The sequence below is a fragment of the Carcharodon carcharias genome, chromosome 5 (assembly GCF_017639515.1).
Source record: "Carcharodon carcharias isolate sCarCar2 chromosome 5, sCarCar2.pri, whole genome shotgun sequence".
Taxonomy (NCBI): Eukaryota; Metazoa; Chordata; class Chondrichthyes; order Lamniformes; family Lamnidae; genus Carcharodon; species Carcharodon carcharias.
In genome coordinates this window covers 82,545,090-82,571,486 of record NC_054471.1, presented here as the reverse complement: position 1 = coordinate 82,571,486, position 26,397 = coordinate 82,545,090, and the positions used below count along the sequence as shown (strand labels likewise).

Genomic DNA, 26,397 nt, shown 5'->3' with positions numbered 1-26,397 from the left:
GCTGAAGGAACCGGCAATAATTGTAACATCCTCCTCCCAGTCATTATTCTGGATTCTCCCACCAGAGAAAATAGTTTCTCTGTACTCACATTTGAGATCATCCCTCAACTTCCTAAACTTGTGGACAAGGCAAGTTTTTGCAAGTTGTCCTCATGACTTAACCCTGCAAGTCCTTGTATAATTCTGGTGAATCTGTGCTGTACTCTCTCCAAATATTGCTTCAGAGGAGATGTACCCAGAACTGAAAGCAATACTCCATTGGGGCTCTCAGCCAACACTTTACACAACTGAAGCATCACTTCCTTCCCTCTGTATTCCGTTCCCCTCATAGGACAACATCCCATTATCCTTTCTGGCTATTTTTTGGGATTGTGCATTAACTTTTGGTGATTGGTGTACATTTCTATTCTGCTGTTTTCCCCCTGGTGTGCCTTCTTCCTCACGGTGTTTAATTTAGCATTCTGACTTTTTCATTATCTTAGCAATTCTGTCATTGCCCACAGATAACAAGTGCATCACGACCAAACTCAGTGGTGCCTCTTTCCCTCCCTTCACTAGGTTTCCCTTACTCTGATGACTCAGTCACACATTCCACCCTTTAGACATGCGATGCTCTGTGTGGTGGAACAGTGTTTTGGGGTAAACCATGCAGATTGGAGCATCAAAGACAATGATGCTGAACTGAAGGAGTTCGAGAAATAGACATTTCCCACAGGTGGTCATCTGGGACAGTCTCACTACCGTGCTCTGCAATCCCAACACAATGTTTGAGCTGCCATTGTCTTCCCTTCCTTCTTTCTAAGAATTGTACAGCCAATCTTTAGTTATCAATCTACAGAGCTGACAGATGCACCTTTAATACAAAATTTTGATTCTCAGGTGGAGTTAATTTTATTCCTTTTAGCTACCTTTTATTGTATTTTTTGAATTATTTCGTGGGATGCAAGCGTCGCTGGCTAGGCCAGCAATTTATTGCCCATCCCTTATTGCCCTTCAGAAGGTGGTAGTGAGCTGTCTTCTTGAACCGCTGCAGTCCATGTGGTGTGGGTACACCCACAGTGCTGTTTGGAAAGTTGTTCTAGGATTTTGACCCAGCAACAGTGAAGGAACGGCAATATATTTCCGAGTCAGGGTGGTGAGTGACTTGGAGGGGAACTTGCAGGTGGTGCCGTTATCCTTCTAGATGGTAGTGGAGATGGGTTTGGAAGATGCTGTCAGTTGCTCAGTTTAAGTATTATGGAGCCTATTTCTTCCTCTTAATGATGGCAGATTATATTTATTTTCTTTTCATTACTTTGCAAAGCTGCTAGTTAGGTTTTTGCTCTTGGCTCTTACTGATTCATTTGTACTTTTTAAGTTTAGTGGCCTTTTAATCTCCCATATAGTTAAAAGTTAAAGGAAGGAATTGATCACTTATAGAGTTAAACTAACTTGCTAGAAGGAACCCATGGGATCAAGGGAATCAATGGGATTATCCCCTTTGTTGGGGGCGGGGAGGGTGATGGGAGGTTGTAAAGCCAGTGTTGTATCTGATCTCATCAGTTTCTGAATGGGCAGGTGAGGTTAAAGTGCTTTTGATTCTCAGTTAATTTACTTAGCACCCCTTCCCCCTCTATTTTCAATCCCCATTCTCACCAAATTCCCTTTTGTAAAGCCTTCATTCTACTCCCAGTTCACTCCATTGCAAACATTATGCTGTGTCTGGAAGCTGCTGAGTGTGAAAAAAACCTGGGAAATGGGGTACCAGCAGGCAAGCCAAAGACTTCCCCATCATCAACACCATGCTCCAACAACCTCAGCTCAGATAGCCCACTTGGTATTTTAACTTTTGCCTCCCAGTGATTATTCCCCTGCAAAGTAGTTCCAAAGGTTAGTGCAAAGCCAACAGTGCATGTTTCCTTGGCTGCCCTCTACTTTCAGTGACAGATTACACCTGCACACTAGAATGTTCTCACTGAACCCCATCTTCAAAATCATGTTTCACATCTACCGTTTCCTTTTCTGGTTGTCAGTTAACTGCTTGAGAAGCATCTTATCATTAAAGGTGCTATGTGAATGCAAGTTTAAAGCGATACCTTTTGTGCATCTTCCCATTTCTCCCTGTTTTCCTCTTCAAGAAGGTTACTGATGATTTGAAAGAAATTCTGTGAAGAAACGGTACAACTCATAGAGTAACTGTCGAAATCAGTTAAAGCTTTGGAAAATTAGCATGTGTTCAAAATCAAAAAATGTGGTTACTTTAAACATTAAATGTGGTCTTAAAAGTCAAATTGCAATCAATCATAATTCATGGGCGGGCACGTGCCCAACTTGAACAGGAGAAAAATAGTGCACGATGACATCGGGCGAGTGTCCTGACATCATCGCACACTCTCGCGATATTTTGCTCGCGGGCACATGTGAGAGGCAGCAGCGTGCCCGCCGACAATTGAAAGGCCTACTAAGGCCCTTAATCAATTAATTAAATGGAATTTTCCATTGTCCGTTCACGGGAGGGATGAGGTTTTGACCAGTGTTTTAAAATAAAACATTTTTAACATGTCCCTGCTCATGTGACGGAGTCACATGAGGGGATATGTTTTCCTTATTTTTCAATTGTTTATTTTTAGTCTTAAAAGTCTTCAGCTCCCTGAGGCAGCTCTGTGCCTTCAGGGAACTTTCACTGAGCCCACCCCTGTGCATGAGTTGACATCTGCACTTGCCCTCCTCCCCCGCAACAACCCAGGCAGCGCTGAGCGTTGCAGCACGCGATTCAAGCTGACTGGCCATTAATTGACCAGCCGACGTGAAACTGCGGTTGGTGCCCAATCGTGGGTGGCGGTCGGTTTCACGGCCGCTCCCAGGCCCGCCTGCCTGCTGTGCCCGCCCATCTTCCCAACACTTCACCCGAGCCTGAGTTCCAGTTTATAAATGGTAAATTGCAGAGCCAAGAGTTTAAAGGCAAAATACTCAGTAATTCCTCATTTACAAAGTGCATTACATTTCACTTTGCAGTGTGGTGAGATGCATTAATGTGCAGGAATACTTCATTTTCAGCTCTGACCAGTAATGAGCCAGGTGCACCAAAAACTTAAAGGAAAATTTGGTGTGGGCCACCACTTTGTATAGCTATTGACACCATCTCCCTCCCATCCCAGATCATAGGAATGGCGTCACATCGATACCTGCCCACATCAGTGAGGTGCCTGAACATTATGGGCACTGTCTCCACAGGGCGCAGAAATAGAACCTGTATCTGTTCTCAGCAGCCTGGATGCATCTCCCATGAACCATACAACATACCTCCAACATCTGTGAAGGACATTAGGGGAATGTGCTTAAATAATGTGCAATTTCCTATGTACGTTAAATGGGTGAAAATCTGGCAGATCCAGGGTCTGCCTCAAATTCTAGTTCCCCACACCCACCCTGCCCGCCTGCCCCACCTCGTAGAGATTGTCTTACATTTCCTTTCTCCCTGGCCATCAGGTGACTCAAATTTATTTTGTGGGTGATGGTGGTGTATTAGCACTGTCACTGGACTAGTAATCCAGAGGCCCAGGTCAACACTCTGGAGACAAGGGTTGCAATCCAACCCCGGCAGCTGGTGGAATATAAATTCAATAAATAAAGCTGCAATTGAAAGCTCGTCTCAGCAATGGTGACCATGAAACTATCATTTGCATTTAAAAAACATCTGTTTCACTAATGCTTTTAGAGAAAGAAATCTGCTGTCCTTATCCAATCTGGCCTACATGTGACTCCAGACCCCACAGCAATGTGGTTGGCTCTTAACTGCCCTTTGAAATGGCGAATCAAGCCACTCAGTTCAAGAGCAATCAGGGATGGGCAACAAATGCTGGCCTTATCAGTGATCCCATGAAAGTATATTCAAAAACAAAGCATTTGCTTTTTTTAACTGCAGGGCATGGGCAGTGGGTTAATCAGGAGCTGAACCAGTTGGTGACATTCTGGGAGTGTTCTCTGCTTTATTTTTATATGACTGTAGAATTATGGGGAACTAGCTAGACTTAGGATGGAAGCTGACTTTACGATGAAGGAAAGCTGGATAATCAATGGATCCTGGGGGAGCAGTGCTCTGGCAAGAGCTACAAGGGGCAGTAGGACACTTCCCAGGGAATGGTTAGCAGGCTTTAAAATGATTCTTATAGGAAGTAGATGGAGGCAAGTTTCTCTTCAGCAGTGACTGGGCTGGCTGATGTCCACTGTAATTTTTGCCTGGCACGTAATGTGTTAAATCGTCGGGAAAAAGATTTCAGTGCAAATAGAACCTGTATCTGTTCTCAGCAGCCGGGATGCATCTCCCATGAACCATACAACATACCTCCAACATCTGTGAAGGACATTAGGGGAATGTGCTTAAATAATGTGCAATTTCCTATGTACGTTAAATGGGTGAAAATCTGGCAGATCCAGGGTATTAGGATTTCTCTTTCAGATGCTGATTGAGCTGTCATAGTCTTCCAGCTTCCTTTTCACTTTTCTAGCTTTGGTGATTTAATTTTTGCTCCATACTGCCTACACTGTCTGGTGAGTTGTGCACCTTAGCAACATTGTGGGGAAATTTTCACCTTCACCATCATTGTCGTTGGGGTTGGTCCTACAATGGACATGTTGGATTGCCAAGTGAGGTTGGACACATTCCTGGAGGTTTGGTCACAACTGCCTCTGTCTGTGCCACCACCACCCGCCCCTCCCCCCCACCCCCCCAACTTGCACTATTAGTCCTGTTCATTCTCCTGGTGCCCTGCCCTCCTACACTAATTGTTAACTGATTGGGTGATTCTTGGCTTTTAGTCACACAACCATTTTTCCCATCCCCAGTGTTTAATAATTAATAAGCAAAATTTTTCAAAATAAAATGAAAACAGGAACAATGGCCAGGACTTTCCAGTCTTCTGGCAGGCTTGGCGAGGTTGCGTGGGAGCGGCCGTGAAACAGACTGCCGCCCGCGATTGGGCCCCGACCGTGATTGAATGCTGGCTGGCCAATTAACGGTGAACGAGGAAGCTTGCAAGAGTGAGTGCCATAAAAGCTCCCTGAGGCATAGATAGAGCTACCTCAGGGAGCTGAAGATTCTTAAAATAAAAAATAAAGAGTTTAAAAATGTTAAAAAAAACATGTCCCTCATGTGACTCTGTCACACGAGCAGGGGCATGTTAGAAATTGGGTTGAAAAATTTTTATTTTTTAAAATCACTGATCGAAACCTCATCCCGCCCGTGGATGAGATTTCGCAAAAAATCCAAAGGCCCCCCTGGCCAATTCGCCTGCCCGACAACCGTAAGACTGGCCAGGTAGCAAAGAATTTCTTTTAATTATGAATTTAATGGCCTTAATAGGCTGTTTAATTGTTGGCGGGCGCACTGCTGACTCACGCATGCGCCTGCCGACTGAAGTATCGCGCAAGTGCGCGGAGACATTGAGACACTTGTCCGACCTTATTGTGCATTATTTTACACTCGGCCGGGCCAGGCGCACACCCACCCGATGAGCAAAATATTCTGCCCAATGTTCTGAGTGCTCTCAGCAGTGTCTGGGAGATTTTATTTTAATATCTGAAGACTCCAGGTTAACCCTGGAGGGTTGGCAACCCTATGGATAGGTGATTTGTTCCATCAGGTTAATTCCAAGCCTGTGAAAGCGAGCATTCTTTCCTACGTTTACAACTGTAACATTTCCAACATAATTTCCATGTTAAGAGGCCTGAGATATTACCTGTACATCGTCAGATGAAGGGACATAACTTGCTCTTTTGAATGTATCAGTGACATTTCGAAGAATTTCAACACAGGCCAGTAGATCCCCACCATAGAAGTTTCTTCTCTGTGTTAAATCCAAGAGGGTCTTTGTTACTTGAGACATTCCTTCACCTGCCAGTGTCCTCTGTCCCTTCGCAAGATGTTCCTTAACCTAAAGGAAACACATAGATGAAATGCAGCAGCAGGAATAATCCATGGCAATGCTTTTCTCTTTTCTCCTCACTGGAACCTGATGGGCTGACTGGCCTCCTTCTGTGCCCTAATGATTCTATGACTCCTCCTGATGTTACTGACTCTCTGTTGGTCATGCCCCTGTACTTATCCCTGTAACCATTATTCATCTTTGATCCATTCAGATATTTAAGTACAATGAACATCATTGTCGAACTCAATCCTACTCTAACCCCACACTCACACAAGCTTATCCAGCATGGTGCAGCCAGATAATAATCAGGAGCAGGAATCTTGGCCAGTTGTGGCTGAAGCAGTTCAAGAAGGCAGCTCATTATCTCCTTCTTGAGGGGCAGTTAGGGATGGGCAACAAATGCCAGCCTATCCAGCGACACCCAGATCCAATGAATGAATAAATTAAAAAGGAGCAGGAGTAGGCCATTCAGTCCCTTGAGTCTGCCTAATCAAGCAATTGGATCCTGGCTTATCAGTCTCCTAAGTCTATTTACCCATCTTTCTTCCATATCCTTTGATACCCTTACCTAACAAAAAAATATATCTTTCAGTCTTGAAAGTTCCAATTGTCCCCCAGCATCCATAGCTTTTCTGGAGAATACAATCCAAATTTCCACTACCCTCTGTGTGAAGGAGTACCTCCCACACCAGCTCTGAATGACCTAGCTCTAATTTTAAAGTTATGTCCTCTATTTCATAATTCCCTCACCAGAAAATACAGCGGTGGTTAAATTGGATAGCTCCCAGAATTGGGCAAAGGGATCACAGTGCACGGTTCCCATTCGAAGTAATGGAGGAAACAGGCAAGCTTGGGCCACCTGCTATTTATAAGTTTTGTTGCACTCAAGCCAACTCTAAACATGCTGTTGAATGGAATCATGTCTCGGTAGAGGGCCCAAATGCATGTGAGGCTAGCACCACTTACCTGCCCTACTTAAAGACAGCCTGTACCTCTTAAAGACAAGGCACATACAAGCTGAAGCATGGGCTAAAACTCCTCAAGGATAAATGAAAGACCTGGAGGGTGGAACAGAAATGGCGCATCAGACCAGAGTGCGTGCTACAAGGTTCATGGAAGCCGTGTTGGAGATCTTGGTGCAGGAGATTGACAGCAGCAGAGAGGTTCTCTTTCCTCATGGGGTCAGGCCTGTTAATGCCACCAATCTTCCACTAAAAATCTGGATGCAGTGCTGTAAGAAATTCAATGACTGCACGTGTAGTCAAGGTAATGCCATCTCCAGTGCACCAAGAGTCTCATTTCCTGTTCCATTCGCCAGATCTGCCACACCCGCCTACCAAAAATCTTTTCCAACCAGGATGAATAGCTCATGTTCATGGGCTTTGCCTCACCCTCAAGCACTTAGCATTGCTGAAGCTGCACTCATATCTTCCACATACAGCCAGCTATTCAACTGTGGCAGGCACATGACCCAAACACACTGCACACTGATACATTTACCTCTCTTTCGCAGGACAAGATGGCATATAATGGCTGGCTTTGCTTCCTTTGGAACAGTGGAGGCTTAGGGGCATTTCATTGAGATGTCTACAATTATGAGGGCCAAGATAAGGTAGATAGGATAGATCCATTTCTGTTCAGAGAGACATCAATAGACAGGGCCATAGATTTAAAGTAATTGGTGGAGGGATTCGAGGGGGGGGTTGAGGAGAATTTTTTTCAGGCAGAGGATGGAGAGGGTCAAGAACTCACTGCCTGAAAGAGTGGTCGAGGCAGAAACCCTCACCACATTTAAAAAAATACTTGGACATACACTTGGAATGCAATAAGCTAAAGGGCTACAGAACAAGAGTTGACAGGTGAGGTTAAATTGGATATCTCTTTCTTAGGCAGCATGGCATGATGGGCCGAATGGTCCCCTTCTTTGTGTAAATCCTTCCAAGTTTCTCATAGTTGGCACCGGCAGCAGGGTGCAGGCATGCCCTTAACCCCCATGGAGATGGTAATGGGAGTAATTGAAATTGGCGTCAATGAGGTCAACCATCACTGAAGCTATCAAGACTGTTGATATGATCCCGCCTTATAGAACTTCTCAAATTTACTTCACCCAGTACTGCAAACTGCTATAATGTGCAAGCTGCTGATTGTGTAACCATGCACCTCTTACTATTCCCTTGTTCCCTCACTTCCACTCTACTCTTGTGCAGTTATGTCTGCGGACATCCAAGAACTACTGCCTGACCAGCCAAAGGGTGGGAGTTGAAGGTCAAGAGGGAGAACTGACAAAGGTAGAAGAAATACTGTCACTCTATCTGACACTCGAGGCCAACAGCTCAGATATTGGCACTACATGAATCTTAGAGAGTGGCAGAGAGGCAGGAATCTGCAAGTGGTGAGTCACCAGGGCGGCAGGCCTGCTGCCAGGACAGTGGGAAAAGGTTGAGTGGGTTCCAGAGCCCCAGAGGACAAGGTTACACAAGAGTTCTGCTGCAGAGGTTAGAAAAAGCTGTTGGAAATGCTAGGTGTCTTGGCAGGGCTGCCAGGCAGCATCTTGTCATTATCAAGCTTGCTGCCTGGCAAGCTCAAACCGCCACCATCATAGCTGCAGACGCTAGTGATCAAAGAAACATGCAGGCTCTCAAAGCAGTCCAGCAATCTGTCTGCCCACAGATCACTAGGATTACTGGAGGTACTGCCTTGGGAGCGCATCAGTTGCAGTGACTCTGTGGAGCATGAACCTGTTGTCCTCTGTCAGTGCTAGAGTATTCATCCTCCCAGCATAGCCACTCTGCCAGTGCCCTTGCTATTGTCAGCCAGCTAGCACAGAATGCTGTCACCCATGTTGAGGTGATGCAGTTTGAAGCTGGGTCCTCAAGGTCCCCAGCTGCCCGAGGGTGTCCTGCAAGGCCATCTGCAGCCTCTTCCAGTGAGAGTCAGCAGCCTTCCGCCAGCTGTGCTGCAGACACTGAGGTAACACTGTGTAGGAGCACCAGGACAGGCAAAGGCAGCAGGAAGACACGCACACAGAGAAAGCATAAGAGTGTGCTGGATGTATTGCTAGACAAACTTGGTAAAGAACGATTGCTTTGTACGTAGCTTTTACTTCAGGATTTTGGCCAAGAGGGCACTGTGATGGTCAGTGACAGAGGGATGACAACCTGGGGAAATGTTGAGCACCGGGCACCTGGGCTTTTTAAAAATTCATTCAAGGGATGTGGGTGTCACTGGCTAGGTCAGCATTTATTGCCCATCCCTAATTGCTCTTGAGAAAGAGGTGGTGAGCTGCCTTTTTGAACCTCTGCAGTCCATGCGGTGTAGGTACACCCACAGTGCTGTTAGCGAGGGACTTCCAGAATTTTGACTCAATGACAATCAAGGAACGGAAACATATTTCCAAGTTAGGAAGGTGCGTGGCTTGGAAGGGAGCTTACAGGTGGTGGTGGCCATGGGTTTGGAAGATGCTGCCTAAGGAGCCTTGGTGGATTCCTGCATTGCATCTTGTAGATGGTACACACTGCTGCTACTGTGGTGGAGGGCGTGAATGTTTGTGAATGGGATGCCAATCAAATGGGCTGCTTTGTCCTGGATGGTGTTGAGCTTCTTGAGTGTTGTTGGAGCTGCACTTATCTAGGCAGGTGGGGAGTATTCCACCACACTCCAGACTTGTGCATGTTTGATTGTGGACAGGCTTTGGAGAGTCAGGAGGTGAGTTACTCGTCACAGGGTTCTTAGCCTCTGTCCTGCTCTTGTAGTCACAGTATTTATATGACTAGTCCAGTTCAGTTTCTGGTCAATAGTAACACCCAGGATGTTGACAGTGTGAGATTCAGCGATCATAATGCCATTAAATGTCAAGAGGTGATGGTTAGATTCTCTCTTGTTGGAGATGGCCATTGCCTGGCACTTGTGTGGTGCGAATGTTACTTGCTGCTTGTCAGTCCAAGCCTGGATATTGTCCAGGTCTTGCTGCATTTGGACATGGACTGCTTCAGTATCTGAGGAGTTATGAATGGTGCTGAACATTGTCCAATCATCAGCAAACATCCCCACTTCTGACCTTATGATGGAAGGAAGGTCATTGATGAAGCAGCTGAAGATGATTGGGCCAAGGACACTGCACTAAGGAACTCCTGCAGTGATGTCCTGGAGCTGAGATGACTGACCTCCAACAACCACAACCATCTTCCTTTGTGCTAGGTATCACTCCAACCAGCAGAGAGTTTACCCCCTGATTCCCATTGACTCCAGTTTTGCTGGAGCTCCTTGATGCCACAGTCGGTTCAAATGTGTCCTTGATATCAAGGGCAGTCACTCTCACCTCACCTCTGGAGTTCAACTCTTTTGCCCATGTTTGAACCAAGGCTGTAATGAGGTCAGGAGCTGAGTGGCCTTGGCAGAACCCAAAGTGGGCATCAGTGAGCAGGTTGTTGCCAAGCAAGTGCCACTATATAGCACTGTTGATGATCCCTTCCATTACTTTACTGATGATCAAGAATAGACTGATGGGGCGGTAATTGGCTGGGTTGGATTCATCCTGTTTTTTGTGTACAGGACATACCTGGGCAATTTTCCACATAGCTGGGTAGATGCCAATGTTGTAGCTGTACTAGAACAGCTTGGCTGGGCACAGCAAGTACAAGTCTTCAGTACTATTGCCGGAATATTGTCAGGGCTCATAGCCTTTGCAGTATCCAGTGCCTTCAGCCATTTCTTGATATCACGTGGAGTGAATTGAATTGGCTGAAGACTGGCATCTGTAAAGCTGGGGACCTCGGGAGGAGGCTGAGATGGATCATCCACTCGGCACTTCTGGCTGAAGAATGTTGCGAATGCTTCAGTCTTATCTTTTGCACTGATGTGCTGGGCTCCTCCAACATTGAGGATGGGGATATTTATGGAGCCTCCTCCTCCAATGAGTTGCTTAATTGTCCATCACCATTCACGACTGGATGTGGTAGGACTGCAGAGCTTAGATCTGATCCATTGGTTGTGGGATCGCTTCATTCAGTCTATCACTTGCTGCTTATGCTGTTTGACATCCTGTGTTATGGCTTTGCCAGATTGACATCTCATTTTTAGGTATGCCTAGTGCTGCTCCTGGCATACCTTCCTGCAATATTCATTGAATCTCCTGGCTTGATGGCAATGGTAGAATGGGAGATATGCCAGGCCATGACGTTACAGATTATGTTCGAGTACAATTCTGCTACAGCTGATGGCCCACAGCGCCTCATGGATGCCTAGTCTTGAGTTGCTAGATCTGTTTGAAATCTATCCCATTTAGCATGGTGGTAGTGCCACACAACACGATGGAGGGTATCCTCAATGTGAAGACAGGACTTGGTCTCCACAATGACTGTGCGCTAGTCATTCCTACTGATACTGTCATGGACAAATGCATCTGCAGCAGGCAGGTTGGTGAGGATGGGATCAAGTGTGTTTTATCCCTCACCACCTGCCGCAAACCCAGTCCAGCAGCTCTGACATTTAGGACTCGGCCAGCTCGGTCAGTAGTGGTGCTACCGAGCCACTCTTGGTGACGGACATTGAAGTCCCCCATCCAGATTACATTCTGCATCCTTGCCATCCTCAGTGCTTCCTCCAAATGATGTTCAACATGGAGGAGCACTGATTCATCAGCTGAGGGAGGGTGGTACATGGTAATCAGCAGGAAGTTTCCTTGCCCATGTTTGGCCTGATGCCATGAGACTTTATGGGGTCCAGAATCGATGTTGAGGACTCCAAGGAGAAACTCCCTCCCAACTCCATACCTCTGTGCTGCCACCTCTGCTGGGTCTGTCCTGCCCATGGGACAAGATATACCCAGGGATAGTGATGGTGGTGTCTGGGACATTATCTATAAGGTATGATTCCATGAGGATGACTATGTCAGGCTGTTGCTTGACTAGTTTGTGAGACAGCTCCCCCAATTTTGGAACAAGCCCCCAGATGTTAGTAAGGAGGAGGACTTGACCATTGTCGTTTCCAGTGCCTTGGTCGATGTCGAGTGGTCCGTCTGGTTTCATTCCTTTTTTGTGACTTTGTTATAACTGAGTGGCTTGTTAGGCCATTTCAAAGGGCATTTAAGAGTCAAGTCAACCAAATTGCTGCACGTCTGGAATCACAGGTTAGCTAGACCAGATTTCCTTCCTTAAAGGGCATGAGTAACCCAGGTAAGTTTTTACAATAATCGACAATGGTCATCATGATCATCATTGGACTTTTAATTCCAGAATTTTAAAAAAAAATATTGAATTCAAATTCCACCATCTGCCATGGTGGGATTTGAACCCCAGTCCCCAGGACATTAGTCTGGGTCTCTGGATTATTAGCCCAGCAACAATACCACTATACCACCGCCTCCCCCAGAGGGCCAACATAAGACACGACAGGACAAATCAAGGAATGACACCACAAGACAGTAAGATAAAAGCAAAAAACTGTGGATGCTGGAAATCGAAAACAAAAACAAAAATACCTGGAAAATCTCAGCAGGTCTGGCAGCATCTGTGGAAGGGAGCACAGTTAATGTTTCGAGTCCACATGACTCTTCAACAGAACTCAGAACCAGTTCTGTTGAAGAGTCATGTGGACTCGAAATGTTAACTGTGCTCCCTTCCACAGATGCTGCCAGACCTGCTGAGTTTTTCCAGGTATTTTTGTTTTTGCCACAAGACAGTAGGTAGTTAACTGGTTGGTGAGCATTACTATTTCCTTTTATTTTTCTTTAAGTTAAGGTAGTGGGTGAAACTAAGAAATTTAGTTAGACAAAAGTAAAAGACTGTAGATGCTGGAAATACTCAGCAGGTCAGGCAGCATAGAATCATAGAAAGATTAGTAACATTAGTAGCGTTGGAGCAAGAGTGGACCATTTGACCCATTTTGTCTGCACCAGCCGAAAAAACAAGCCCCCCACTTTCCAGCATTGAGTTCGTAGCCCTGCAGGTTACAGCATTTGAGGTGCACATCCAGACATCTTTAAATAAATTGAGGTGTTTTACCTCTACTACTCTTTCAGGCAATGTGTTCCAGATCTCCACAACCCTCTGGGTGAAAAATCTTTTCCTCACTTTCCTCTAACCCTTCTACCAATCACTTTAAATCTATGCCCTCTAGTTACTGACCTCTCTGCTGAAGTAAAGAGGTCCTTCCCATCCAGTCTCTCCCCAACCCTCACACTTCTGTACATCTCAATCAATTCTCCCCTCAGCCCTCTCTGTTCCAAGGAAAGCAACCCCAGCTTTTCCATTCTTTCCTCATAGCTGCATTTTTCAAGTCCTGGCAATTTCCTCTTAAATCTCCTCTGTACCCTCTCTAGTGCAATTACATCCTTCCATGAAGTGACCAGAACTACACAGAGTACATAAGTTATGGTCTAACTAATGATATATACAGTTCCAGGATAACCTCACTGCTCTTATCTTCTAAACTCCAGCTAATAAATGAAAGGATTTCATACGTCTTCTTAACCACCTTATCAACCTGTCCTGCTGCCTTCAGGAATCTATAGGCTTTCACTTTAAGGTCCCTCGCTTCCTCTACACCTCCCATTTATTGTGTATTCCTTTGTCTTGTTTGATCTCCCCAAATGCATCACCTCACGCTTCTCCAGGTTGAATTCCATTTGCCACTTTTCTGCCCACCTGACCCATTGATACCTTCCTGCAGCCTACAGCTATCCTCCTCAACATCTCAACCCAAAACATTAACTATGTTTCTCTCCACAGATGCTTCCTGCCCACTGAGTATTTCAAACATTTTTTGGTTAAATTTAGTTAGTAGTCTAGTAAAGAGACGTGGGCAGGGCATTTCAGTTCCATGAAATACACATCCTGTTCCATGTGGGAACTCCAGGATGTTTCTTGTTTCTTGTACAACCACAAATGCAAAAAGTGTAATTAGCTGAGGCAGCTCGAGTCTGGGGTTCAGAGATTGAATAGCAGCCAGTGCCACTGTGGTGCATCCCTGAGGCTGAGAGCTATGTTGACAGCATATTACTGGAGTTGGTCACCCACAGCTTAAGGGTGTTTAGGCAGAGAGGGGATGGGTGATCGACAAGCAGTCGAGTCAGACCAGGCAGGTAATGCCGAGTATGTCTAGCTCTCCAAAGGTGATGGTGTCTCTGGGGAGTGCAGCTAGAGCCATGTCCATGGCACTATAAGGTACGAGGGGCAGGAGGAAGATTGGTAAAGTAATAGTGATAGGGGATTCTATAGTTAGGGGAACAGACAGGTATTTCCATGGCTGTAGATGTGGATCCTGGATGGTATGTTGCCTCCCTGGTGCCAAAGTCAAGGATGTCACTGAGAAGCTGCAGAGCACTTTGAGGGAAGGATGAGCTGCCAGAGGTCATGGTCCAATGACATAGGTATAGAGGGATGAGGTCCTGTAGGTAGAGTTTAGGGAGCTAGGAAAGAAATTAAAAAGCAGGACCTAGATTACCCCCCACCAGGTCATGTGCCAGTGAGTACAGATATAAGATATAGCAGATGAATATGTGGCTGGGGAGATGGTGCAGGAGGGGAGGGCTTTACATTCCTAAGGGATTGGTTCCAGTTCTGGGGAAGGTGGGACATGGACCTCAGGATAAAAGGCCGATCAGAGATTTACCTACAAATTTGCTCTTCTATCTCCCCTGACTGTTTGGGGATCTATGGTGTACTCCAGCCATGTGATTGCCCCTTTTTTATTCCTCAGTTCAACCCATTTGGTCTTATTTGTTATAAAAACAGGAAGTCCTGGAAAATCTCAGCAGGTCTGGCAGCATCTGTGGAGAGAGAAACAGAGTTAACATTTCGAGTCCGTCTTCAGAACTGTCAACTGCAAGGCAGGTTGCATCTCATTAGGGCCAGGTCTGGAGGTTTGCTAACATTGCTGGGGAGTTCAAACTACCTTGGCTGTGCTATGGGAAGTTGAGAGTAGATTCCAAAGACAGAGAAACATTGTTTGAAATAAAAGACAGAAAATTAGTAAGAAAATATGGAAGGTCGAGAAAAAAGGCTAGAAAGTAGACAACAATGGAGTTCTTCAGTGATATTGATATATATTTCAATGCAAGGTGTCTAGTGAATAAAGCAGGTAGACACTTAAGAGGTACGATATCATAGATATTACTGAAACATGACTTAAAGAAGGGCAGGAAGGGCAGTTCAACATTCCTGTTACAGGGAGTTGGATTTTATGGTTCCTGGTGAGGTGAAAGAGACGGAATAGGAAGTGTGTGGTCTGCTCGCTCCTGCCCCACCGTCTCACCATGACAAAACAAATGTCAGCCGGCCATTTAGTGACCGGCCAGTGGAAAGTTGGTCAATTAGCTTCAGGGGGTGGGGTCTGTGCCCAATTGGGCATCTAGGGTGGGATATCTGGTGGCACAGGGCTTAGGCTGTGAATTGGAAGTTGGTCACGGCCACCAATTTAAAGGTCCCTTATCCTCTCATTCTCTCCTTTTTTGCTGTGTCAGCCTAAAAAGAGAGAAGAAATCAAGTATACTGCTGCCAAACGCTGCCACCTTTAGCAGCAGATTCTGCTGCCACATGCAACACTGACCCTGTTTGCAGCCCTTTCCATCCATCCTTGTACTGCCTCCTCATACCTGGTGTAAAACATTCCCAGTGTTTTTCCTGTGCAACTACTAAAGGTGAAATGGGCAACCCAAAATTGCTGTCAGCTGTGTCTTTAAGGGTCTTTTTTCACAAAATGGCAAACAGGCGTCTGATTTCGGCACCTGTTCTCCTTCCACATTATCAGAGACTGGTGGGATGACAAGAGATTGCCAACCTGACATCATCGTGCTGTGTTTTACATCAGCACAGGGGTGGGCAATTTGTGGCCATTAATTCCAGCTAGGGGTTTTCAGATGGGATAGAGAGGGGTAACAAAAAGTGTGGTCACAATCTAGATCATAGAAAAAATTCCACTTTTGAGGAGGATGATAGCTAGAAGGAGCATGAAATGACACGAAAATAAAAGAAAAATACAGCGGATGCTGGAAATCTGAAATAAAAACAGAAAATTCTGGAAATATTCAGCAGAGCTGGCAGTTCCAAAGAAGTCATATTGGACTTAAAACATTAACTCTTTCTCTCTCCACTGATGCTGCCAGACCTGCTGAGTTTTTCCGCACTTCCTGTTTTTATTTTGAAATAACCACATGGGTTGAATGGAGGAACAAAAAAGGGGCAATCACATGGCTGGGCGAGTACCATAGACCCCCAAACAGTCAGGGGGAGATGGGAGGGCAAATGTGTCAGTAAATTTCTGATCGGCCACTTAACCTGTGTATTAGGCTCCCCAACCGGTGGAAACAATCTCTCAGTATTGACCCTGTCAAACCATTTTTAGAATCTTGTATGTTTCAATGGGACCACCTCTCATTCTTCTAAACTCCAAAGAACATTTGCCCAATTTACTCAGCCTCTCATCATAGGACAACCCCCTCATCTCAGGGACCAATCTAGTGAACCTTCACTGTACCTTCTCCAATGCAACTATGATCTTCCTTCGAAATGGAGGTCAAATCTGTGCCTAGTATTCTAGATGCGGTCTCAGACACACCCTGTACAATGGTAATTTTAAAAGTTTTAATTTGTGGAAATGCCAATTTTATGAAGTTGAGATGTGATTTCACATATGTAGATTTGAAATAACAACTCAAAGGTAAATCAGTGTCAGAGGATTAGGAGGCATTCAAAGAAGAGATAACAAGGATTCTGAACAAATATATTCCTACAAAGGTAAAGGGTGGGACTCCCAAACTTAAACCTGGATGAATGGCAAAGGCCATATGGAGTAGGGTGAGGCATAAAGTCTCACTAACCTGGAGGTTGCAAGGTGTATTTTTGAGGGTAGCATTTTTGAGGTTGTCTACATGGATTTTAGCAAGGCTTTTGACAAGGAGCCAGATGGCAGGCTGACCAGAAAACTAACAGCCCATGGGATCCAAGGGAAAGTGGAAGTTAGATCCAAAATTGTCTCAGTGGCAGTAAGTGAAGAATTATAATAGGTGTTTTTGTGACTGGAAAGCTGTTTCCAATGGGGTACAGCAGGGCTCAGTACTGGATCCCTATCAGTTTGTGGTACATATCAATGGTTTAGACTTAACACATGGCGGTCATGATTAAGGAATTTGCAGAAGATACAAGAATTGGCCATATAGTTGATAGCAGCAAGGAAGAAAGCTATAGACTGCGGGACAATGGACTAGTCAGGTGGGCGGGAATGGTGCATGGAATTCAGTCTGGAGAAGTGTGAGGTAATGCACTTAGGGAGGGCAAACAAGGCAATGGGTTACACAATAAATGGTAGGATACTGAGAAGAGTAAAGGAACAGAGGGACCTTGGAGTGAATGTCCACAGATCCCTGAAGGTAGCAGGACAAGGAGATAAGGTGGTTGAGAGATTATATCGGAATGCTTTCTTTTATTAGTTGAGAATATAATATCAGGGAGATTATACTAGACCTGTATAAAACACTAGTAAGGTCACAAGTAGAATATTGTGTATAGATCTGGTTACAGGAAGGATGTGATCGCACTAACAGGCAGAGGAGATTGTGGTGTAGTGGCAATGTCACAGGACTAGTAATCCATAGGCCCAGCCTAATGCTCTAGGGGTATGGGTTCAATTTCCTTCCATGGCATAGTGGAATTTGAGGGGAAAAAAATCTGGAATTGAAAGCTAGTCTCAGTAATGGTAACCATGAAATTATCACTAATTGTCATAAAATCACATCTGGTTCACTAATGCCCTCTAGGGAAGGAAATCTGCCAACAAATACCAAAATCCCATGAAAGAATTAAAAAAAAACTCAGCCGTCAAGAGAACTGCATAAAAAAAAGCCCTTAACATTTCAAAAGTTCATATCAGGTAAAATAACTGCAAATATATCAAAGGAAATGTTCACGCTGTGATTATATTTAAGTGCATCTGAAATTCTCAGCCTGTGATCATACTGCAGCTCAGTTTAAACAAAGTGTTATATGCAGTCAGCCGGAACATTACAATACAACAAGCAGGGCCTCAAGAAATCATACTTAAAATGAAGATAAAACACAGAATGGCCAGAAACTAATTGGATGACAGAAAAATCTTGAGGGGCTGAATGGCCTATTTCTGTAGCTATATATTGTACCAGTGCTTAATTAAATTCGCCTCCAACTCTGGCTTTTTGAACATCCCAAAGTTACACTGCTCCACCATAAGTGGCCATGCATTCAGCTGCCTTGGCCCTAAATACTGGAAACAAACTGCCCCACTTAAACCCATGACCACCACCATCTAGAAAGACAAGGGCAGCAGGCACATGGGAACTCCATCACCTGGAAGTTCCTCTCCAAGACGCTCACCATCCTGACTTGGAATTATAGCACCGGTCCTTCACTGTCGCTGGATCAAGATCCTGGCACTCCCTAACTGCACTGTGGGTGTACCTACACCACATGGACTGCAGCGGTTCAAGAAGGCAGCTCACCACCACCTTCTCAAGGACAATTAGGGATGGGCAATAATTGCTGGCCCAGCCAGCGAAGTCCACATCCCATGAATGAATAAAAAAACAAATCTGCCTCACGGAAACAGGAAGTCCCTCCATCAGCCCCACCTAGAAATTCCCTCTGACAGAAAAGAAAAATACTGCAGGTGCTAGAATTCTGAAAAAAAACCCCAGAAAATGATGGAATTGCTCAGCAGGCCAGGCAGCATCTCTGGAGAGAAACAGTTAATGGCTGAAATCTTCTGGAAGTAACGGGGGTCTTGTCCGCTAACTGAAAAGTAGGCAAGACCGCCACACAGGGCCAGGGAGAGAAATCATGGGCCATGGTGCTTCTCCTCTTTCTGGGCTCCTTATCCCACTCCACACTCCACTTTAAACCTTCCCCTCATATCCTTCAAGTTCCCAGGATTGGAAACCATGGTAACAGTGGGGTTGAACTGTTACATACAGGTTTAGCAAAACTTCTTGGTTTTTGTACTCTATACCTCTATTTATAAACCTAATCGAAAGCTCAGTTTTCAGTATGATATACTTTACAACCATGGCTTTGTCGGGCAATTACACACAACTTGGTCATTAATATTACACAACCAGCTCTGCTTTCTTGAACCTGGCCCAAGGCAATGTCTAGGCAGCAACATCCAAAAGATTTGAACCTCAAGCACCACAAACAACAATCACGTGTACAAAGGAGAATATTTTGAACTAGTAGTGATATATTCTTTTGGCACATGACTCATGGTCTTGCTTTCAACTTAAAAAATGGCAAATCATTCTAATAAATTAGCACCAACTAATTCACCTGCAATAATGTGCTATTTCTAGCCACACAAGTGGGCTTTATTAACAGGAAATTTACACTGTGCATTGAGAGATAAATATTTTCTCATTTTAAATTTTAAATTATGATTTTAAGTTAACCACACTTAAAAATGCCCAGCATGGAGCACATAATAAGAGAATAAAGTACTACAGATGCTGGAAATCTGAAATATAAACAGAAAATGCTAGAAATACTCAGCAGACTAGACAGCATCCGTGGAGAGAGAAACAGAGTCAGCACCTCAGGTCCATGATTTGCAGTAGTTCTGATGAAGAGTCACTGGTCTCTCTGCACAAATGCTGCCAGACATGCTAAGCATTTCCAACACTTCCCATTTCTACAGGAGCAAAAATAACCCTTTTTACAGCCCTCCAAAAAGCAGTCAGACTTCCTGTGAACCTCTCATTCCCCTTCAGCTGCTTGAGATCTGGTTTGGCACAACATTAAACAGAAATTTTTAAAAATCAGTTAAGTAATGAATAAAACATAAACAATGATGTCAAAACAATAAATAGATTCTTTTAAAAATTGTAATTAATAAAAATGACCATTAAAAAGTACCAAGCAGCAGAACTAACTAGTAAAGCCTTTTATGTCCTTTCACTTAAGAAGCAGAATTAGAGAGAGACAGACTAGTCACCAAGTCCTGGTCACCAGAGAAGAGGGAGCAGACTGGGGCTGAGCAGAGGAGTAGGGTTTAACTAACATCAGCCTTGTTATCACCTTTGGCAGAACTCTGAGCTGGCCTTGGCAGAATTCATGTGGAAGTGAGGGGTCGGAAGTGGATTGCCTTTCAGCCTGAGCTTTCCTCCTCGCCCAGCCCAGGGTATAGTTAGGTTTTTGGAGGGGGAGGAGGAGGCGAAGGTGTGATGGGGGAAGAGTTGTATGTATGTGTCCCCACATCGAATAATCTGTGAATGTGAGCATGTGTGTGTGTGTGTGTGTTTACGTGTGTGGGTGCATGCAATGTGTGCGTGCGTGTATAGTGTGTGTGTGCACATGCGCATCTGGCTCACTCCCCATGTCAAGATTCTCTCTCTGTCACACACAGTCACTCATTCGTTCTCTCATTCACTGTTTCACACACACTCACTCAGACATTTGCTCTCACTCACTCACTCCCTCCCTCACTCTCACACTCTCTCACTCTTGCAGTGAAAAAGCCCAAACTTCTTAAGTTTCTTTTCCTAACTCTGCTTCCTCGTCCTTCACATTATCCTGGTGAACTACAATGCCCCTTTTCTATTACTTTTATCCTTCCTACTTGAAGGTGCACAAAACTTTTTAAAAAATTCTTTCATGGGATGTTGGCTTCACTGGCTTGGCCAGCATTTATTGCCCATCCCTAACTGTCCTTCAGAAGGTGGTGGTGAGCTGCCTTCTTGAACTGCTGCAGTCCATGTGGCGTAGGTACACCCACAGTGCTGTTAGGGAGGGAGTTCCAGGATTTTGACCCAGCGATAGTGAAGGAATGGCGATATATTTCCAATTCAGGACGGTGAGTGACTTGGAGGAGAACTTCCAGGTGGTGGTGTTCCCTTTTATCTGCTGCCCTTGTTTTTCTAGATGGTAGTGGTCATGGGTTTGGAAGGTGTAGTCTAAGGAGCCTTGAGGGGCTTCTGCAGTGCATCTTGTAGATGGTACACGCTGCTGCCACTGTGCGTTGTGGAGGGAATGAATGTTTGTGCATGGGGTGCCAATCAAGTGGGCTGCTTTGTCTTGGATGGTGTCAAGCTTCTTGAGTGTTGTTGGAGCTGCACTCATCCAGGCAAGGGGAGAGTATTTCATTACACTCCTGACTTGTGCCTTGTAGATGGTGGACAGGCTTTGGGGAGTCAGGAGGTGAGTTACTCACCACAGGATTCCTAGCCTCTGACTTGCTCTTTTAGCCACAGTATTTATATGGCTAGTCCAGTTCAGTTTCTGGTCAAAGGTAAACCCCAGGATGTTGATAGTGGGGGATTCAGCAATGGTAATGTCAAGGGACACATTTCCCCAGGGTGTTAGCCTGGGTCTCTGAATTACTTGTTCAATGACATTACCACTGCGCCACTGCCTCCCCTTTCAGCAGTCTTCTCCTGCACTGTTTCTCTTCACCAGTTCAATCCTGCACCCCCTCAAAGATACCTCATTGACTGTGAAGGCTGTGAAAGGTACTATAGACATGCAAGTCTTGATCCTTTACTGGATATGGGTGTCTGCCCCTAATGCAGTAATGGCTCCATATCTGGGGTTTGGGGGACAGCCCATTGGGAGGGGAAAGCAGGTGGTGAAGGTGTCCCTCCAGCACAATGACATTTGCTGGAATTTCCACCCAACAATCCATACCTTCCAAACTGGGAATGTCTGCAGGGATTACGCAAACAGCATTCAGTCATAAATGGATTTAGGAACAAAGGGACACATAAAAATAGGAAAAGGAGGAATCCATTCAACTCCTTAAGTCTATCCCACCATTCAATTAGACCATGGCTGATCTGTATCTTAATTTCATCTACCCACCTTGATTCTGTAACTTTTGGCCAACAAAAATCTATCAATCTCAGTTTTGAAGGTTTTAATTGACCCCCAACCTCAGCAGTCTTTTGTGGGGAGGGAGTTCCTGACGCCCACTCCCCTTCGTGTGACGAAGTGCTTCCTGACATCGTCCCTGAACAGCCTAGCTATAATTTTAATGTTACACCCCCTTATTTTGGACTCCCCTGCCAGAGAAAATAGTTTCTCTCTATCTGCCCTGTCAAATCCTTTAATCATCTTAAACACTTAAATTCTATCATCATTTATTCTTTTATATTCAATGGAATACAAGCCTAATCTATGTAGCCTGTAACCTGATAAATTAATCCTTTTAGTTCCTGTATATTTCTGGTAACATTAAATAAACATATTTGATATCTTGCTTATTTGGAAGATTTACTGGTTTTGCCAAACAATTCAACAGCACTAACTGCAAAACACATCTTACATTGTTCTATCCCCTATGGAAGCCAATGAGCTATCTGGCATAACTAACCTGTTATGCTATTGTTCATTGTTCAAAAAGTGAGGGCACTTTAAAAAATATTTTTCACACAAATTTATCATCAGTTTAAATAAGCAGGATTGCTTTGTTTTCTGCCTAGCCTCAGTACAAGCAAGAAGTATTGCAGCTGAATTTGCACCTACTGAATGCTGTAAGTATCGGTACTCATTTGATATGCATCTCGCAAAGCTGGGTGGCTCCCAGTAGGCAATGCCATTATGATCGAGGGAGCAGCGTCTGCTAGTGGTGCCTGCAAGTCACAGAGAAAAGCAGAAATAAATGGCAGCATTGACAGAGTAATACAGAAGGGGGAAACAAAGTCAATTGCCTGTAAAATGCAATTGATCCTCATTCATTCAGTATAAATCATTTGACAAATAACATGCTCTTAAAACAATTGACTGGCATTTCACAAACAGATGAATTCTTCACTATTTATTTTAAAAGAGCTGGAATGAAATTATTTTCTCTTTCATATAGAAAAATGTTAGTGGTTTAAAAAGTGCTTCCTGCAGGCCCTGGTGATTAAGTCAGTGATGGTACATTTTCACAGTACCTGTTGCATTCAGTGGACACCTGTTGAACACAAAATCCCCGGCTGCAGTTCTTCTCCACACCATGGACATCAGATAGTCCTCGGGACATATCTCGTAGGGTGCTGAAACAAAGGCCAAATCATGACCAGGAAGTCATCAACAACATGACACAATTCATAGAATCATAGAATGATACAACACTGAAAGAACCATTCAGTCCATCATATCTGTACCAGCTCTTTGAAATGGCGATCCAATTAGTTCCACTCCCCTTTTCTTTCCCCATCACACTGCAAATGTTTCCTCTTTGAGAATGCATCTAATTCCTTTTTGAATGTCATTATTGAATCTGCTTCCACTGCCCTTTCAGGCAGAACGTTCCAGATCATAACAACTCTGTGTAATTTTTACTTCCTTATCACCACCACTCCTCCCCACAACACTGGTTCTTTTGTCAATTACTTTAAATCCGTGTCCTTTGGTTACCAATCTTGTTACCAGTTACTTACTCTATCAAAGCTGCTCATAATTTTGAACGCCTCTATTATATCTTCTCTTAATTCTCCTCTTGAATGGGACCTCTACACAAGGTCCTATACATATGAGGATGAACACACAGGGACCATATACAGGGATAGCTTACATGGGGAGATGTCTTCGTGGGGGATATCTACACAGCAAACACATGCACATTTATTAAGATGTGCACAGAAAATAATTGTTCCCCTATTAGAATGTTCCCACCCCTCAGTTTCTCATAGGAATGGGCTCTGTCTGCCCTACAGCACCTCCTCTAAGTTAAACATTGACATTGTACAGCACCAGGAAATAATGCAAGTGTGGGCAGCGACAGAACTGAACCCAATTCAATCCTGTCCTCACTGGTGATTTTGCAGCATTGCTGCGTACATGGGCGCTCTTGTAGGGCCATTGTGGACAACAAGGAAGAGCAGTCTGAATGGTTATCTTTCTCTCTCTCTCCTCATCCTACAGACACAGAGACCAGTTGGAGTGTCCCGATTACTGCCCCATCTGGTACCAGCTGATGTCACGCCTACCAAGTGTCCAAACTGGGCCCATCTGACCTATATGTCTCAGAATCACATTCACCCATTGCCCTTACTCATCAAGCTGCCAGGATCGACTTTGCCACTATGTGATTGGCGCAGAATGGCTGCCAGGTATTTGCTAACTGCGGAGAGAGCCAAAACAGAGAGATGGGTGGGGACCTAAATCAGGGTTGCTCCACTGCTCCCCCTGGTGGACAATTCCAGAGCTGCCTTGGAGAAGGATTTGCATGTCCATCTGATGCTTTGCTCATGGGTAATAAAGAGTGAATGCCAATAAAACAAGAGAAAATGGCACACATTCCCCACCTCCCATCCCCTTCGCTGGGGTGCATTTCAGCAGGAAACTTCTGCAGTCCACCACTGCACTAACCCACCAACCCACCTCCCTTCCACCCTGTCCCCCAGAATATAGAAGTCATGTCAACTTGGGTTGAGGGAAAGAGTTGGCCAGAACACTGCCTTTAAATTATTCTCACCAAAGAGCATCTCTGGCTATTTCAAAACACTAGATACTGGAGACTAATGGGTGACCCCTGAATCTAGGGTCCCAAATTGCAGCGAATGCAACGGAGGCCATAGTTCCTTCACAGAAACTTAGACAATAGGAGCAGGAGTAAAAAAAACAAAAAAACTGCGGATGCTGGAAATCCAAAACAAAAACAGAATTACCTGGAAAAACTCAGCAGGTCTGGCAGCATCGGCGGAGAAGAAAAGAGTTGACGTTTCGAGTCCTCATGACCCTTCGACAGAACTCAGTTCTGTCGAAGGGTCATGAGGACTCGAAACTTCAACTCTTTTCTTCTCCGCCGATGCTGCCAGACCTGCTGAGTTTTTCCAGGAGCAGGAGTAGGTCATTCGGCCCTTCGAGCCTGCTCTGCCATTCAATATGATCATGGCTGATCCTCTTTCTCAATGCTACACTTCCACTCTCCCCAAACCCCTTGATGCCTTTAGAGTCTAGAAATCTATTTCCTTCCTAAATATATTCAGCAACTTGGCCTCCACGGCCTTCTGTAGGAGAGAATTCCATAGCTTCACTGCCCTCCGAGTGAAGACGTTGCTCCTCATCTCAGTCCTAAAGGAAGGAACAGTGAGCAGCACAGTGGCAGTCGCGGGTTAACAAATGCACCAGCTCATACTGGGGGGTACAGCTTTCCAGGGAGGCATTGGAAGAGATTGGGATGCAGGCAAGCTTTCTGTTTAACCTCGTCTGGATGTGCTGATAAAGTGCTTGGCAAGAGTGGAGGAGGCAGACAGACTAGGCCAATTAACAAGCAAAGAAAAAAGATGGGCCAAATGCAATCATTAATAATCAAACTTAATTCCTATCATTAGATCTATGTATTAGCAAAATTTAATCTGAATAGATTGTCAGTCATTGCAATCATTTTTAAACAATCTACTTAGATGAGATCATACAAAATATTATAACACATTGAATCATACAATGATACAGCACAGAGGAGGCCATTTAGTCCATTGAGCCTGTGCTGGTTCTTTGAAAGAGCTACCCATTAGTCACATTTCACTACTCTTCGCTATAATCCTGTAAATTTCTCCTCTTCAAATATTTATCCAATTCGCATTTGAAAGTTTTGAAAGAAGCCACACATTCAGGTCACAACAACTAGCTGTAGAAACAGTGTAACGTGCAATATCAGCCAGATTATGGGCCGGATTCTAGGACCAGCAGCGATGCTGCACTCATTGCTACTGACTGTGGAGATAGTTGTGCGCTTATGTTTAATGCACATTTTCGGCCAGAACCTATAATCCTGGCTGGATAAAGGGGGCCTTGGGCAGCGATCAAGGCGAAGAATAGCGAAAGGGAAAAGTGCAGGGGAGACGAGTGAAAAGTAATGGTGAAGGATAAGATTGGTGAAAAGGAGCAGTGAAGGAGAGACAGGAGAAAAAGAACAATGAAGGAGAAAACCAGTGAAAAGAAACTGTGAAGGAGAAATTGTTGAAAAGGAACAGTAAGGGGTAAAACTGGTGAAAAGGGAAAGTGAAGGAGAAGAATGGTGAAGAGAAACAGCGCAGGAGAGACTGGTGAAGAGGAACAGTGCAGAAGAAACTGGTGAAGAGGAACAGTGCAGGAGAAACTGGTGAAGAGGAACAGTGCAGGAGACACTGGCGAAGAGGAACAATGCAATCGCAGACTGGTGAAGAGCAAAAGTGCAAGAAAAGACAGGTGAGGAGGAACAGTGCAAGAGAAAATTGGTGAAGAGGAACAGCACAGGAGAAGAATGGTGAAGAGGAACAGAGCAGGAGAAACTGATGCAGGGGGACAGCACAGGTGAAGAATGGTGAAGAGGAACAGTGCAGGAGAAACAGGTGAAGAGGAACAGCACAGGGCAACCTGGTGAAGAGCAACAGTGCAGGAGAGACTGGTGAAGAGGAACAGTGCACAGATGAAGAATGGTGAAGAGGAACAGCGTACGAGAAACTGGTGAAGAAGATCAGCACAGGAGAAGAATGGTGAAAAGGAACACTGTAGGAGAGACTGGTGAAGAGGAACAGCGGAGAAGAAACTGGTGAAAGGGAACAGCG

General features: G+C 44.8%; 1 protein-coding gene across 1 annotated transcript in view; it reads right to left on the bottom strand.

Annotated features, from left to right (window-relative positions):
- Window positions 1–26,397, bottom strand: part of adgrb3 (adhesion G protein-coupled receptor B3) — a 1,012,398-nt gene that overhangs the window by 477,639 nt on the left and 508,362 nt on the right. Inside the window, exons 8-11 of the mRNA XM_041188763.1 lie at window positions 22,798–22,899; window positions 22,385–22,491; window positions 5,718–5,912; window positions 2,076–2,144 (exon numbers count right to left, since the gene is read on the bottom strand). Coding sequence (XP_041044697.1) covers window positions 2,076–2,144; window positions 5,718–5,912; window positions 22,385–22,491; window positions 22,798–22,899 — 473 coding nt within the window. The remainder of the gene's footprint in view (window positions 1–2,075; window positions 2,145–5,717; window positions 5,913–22,384; window positions 22,492–22,797; window positions 22,900–26,397) is intronic.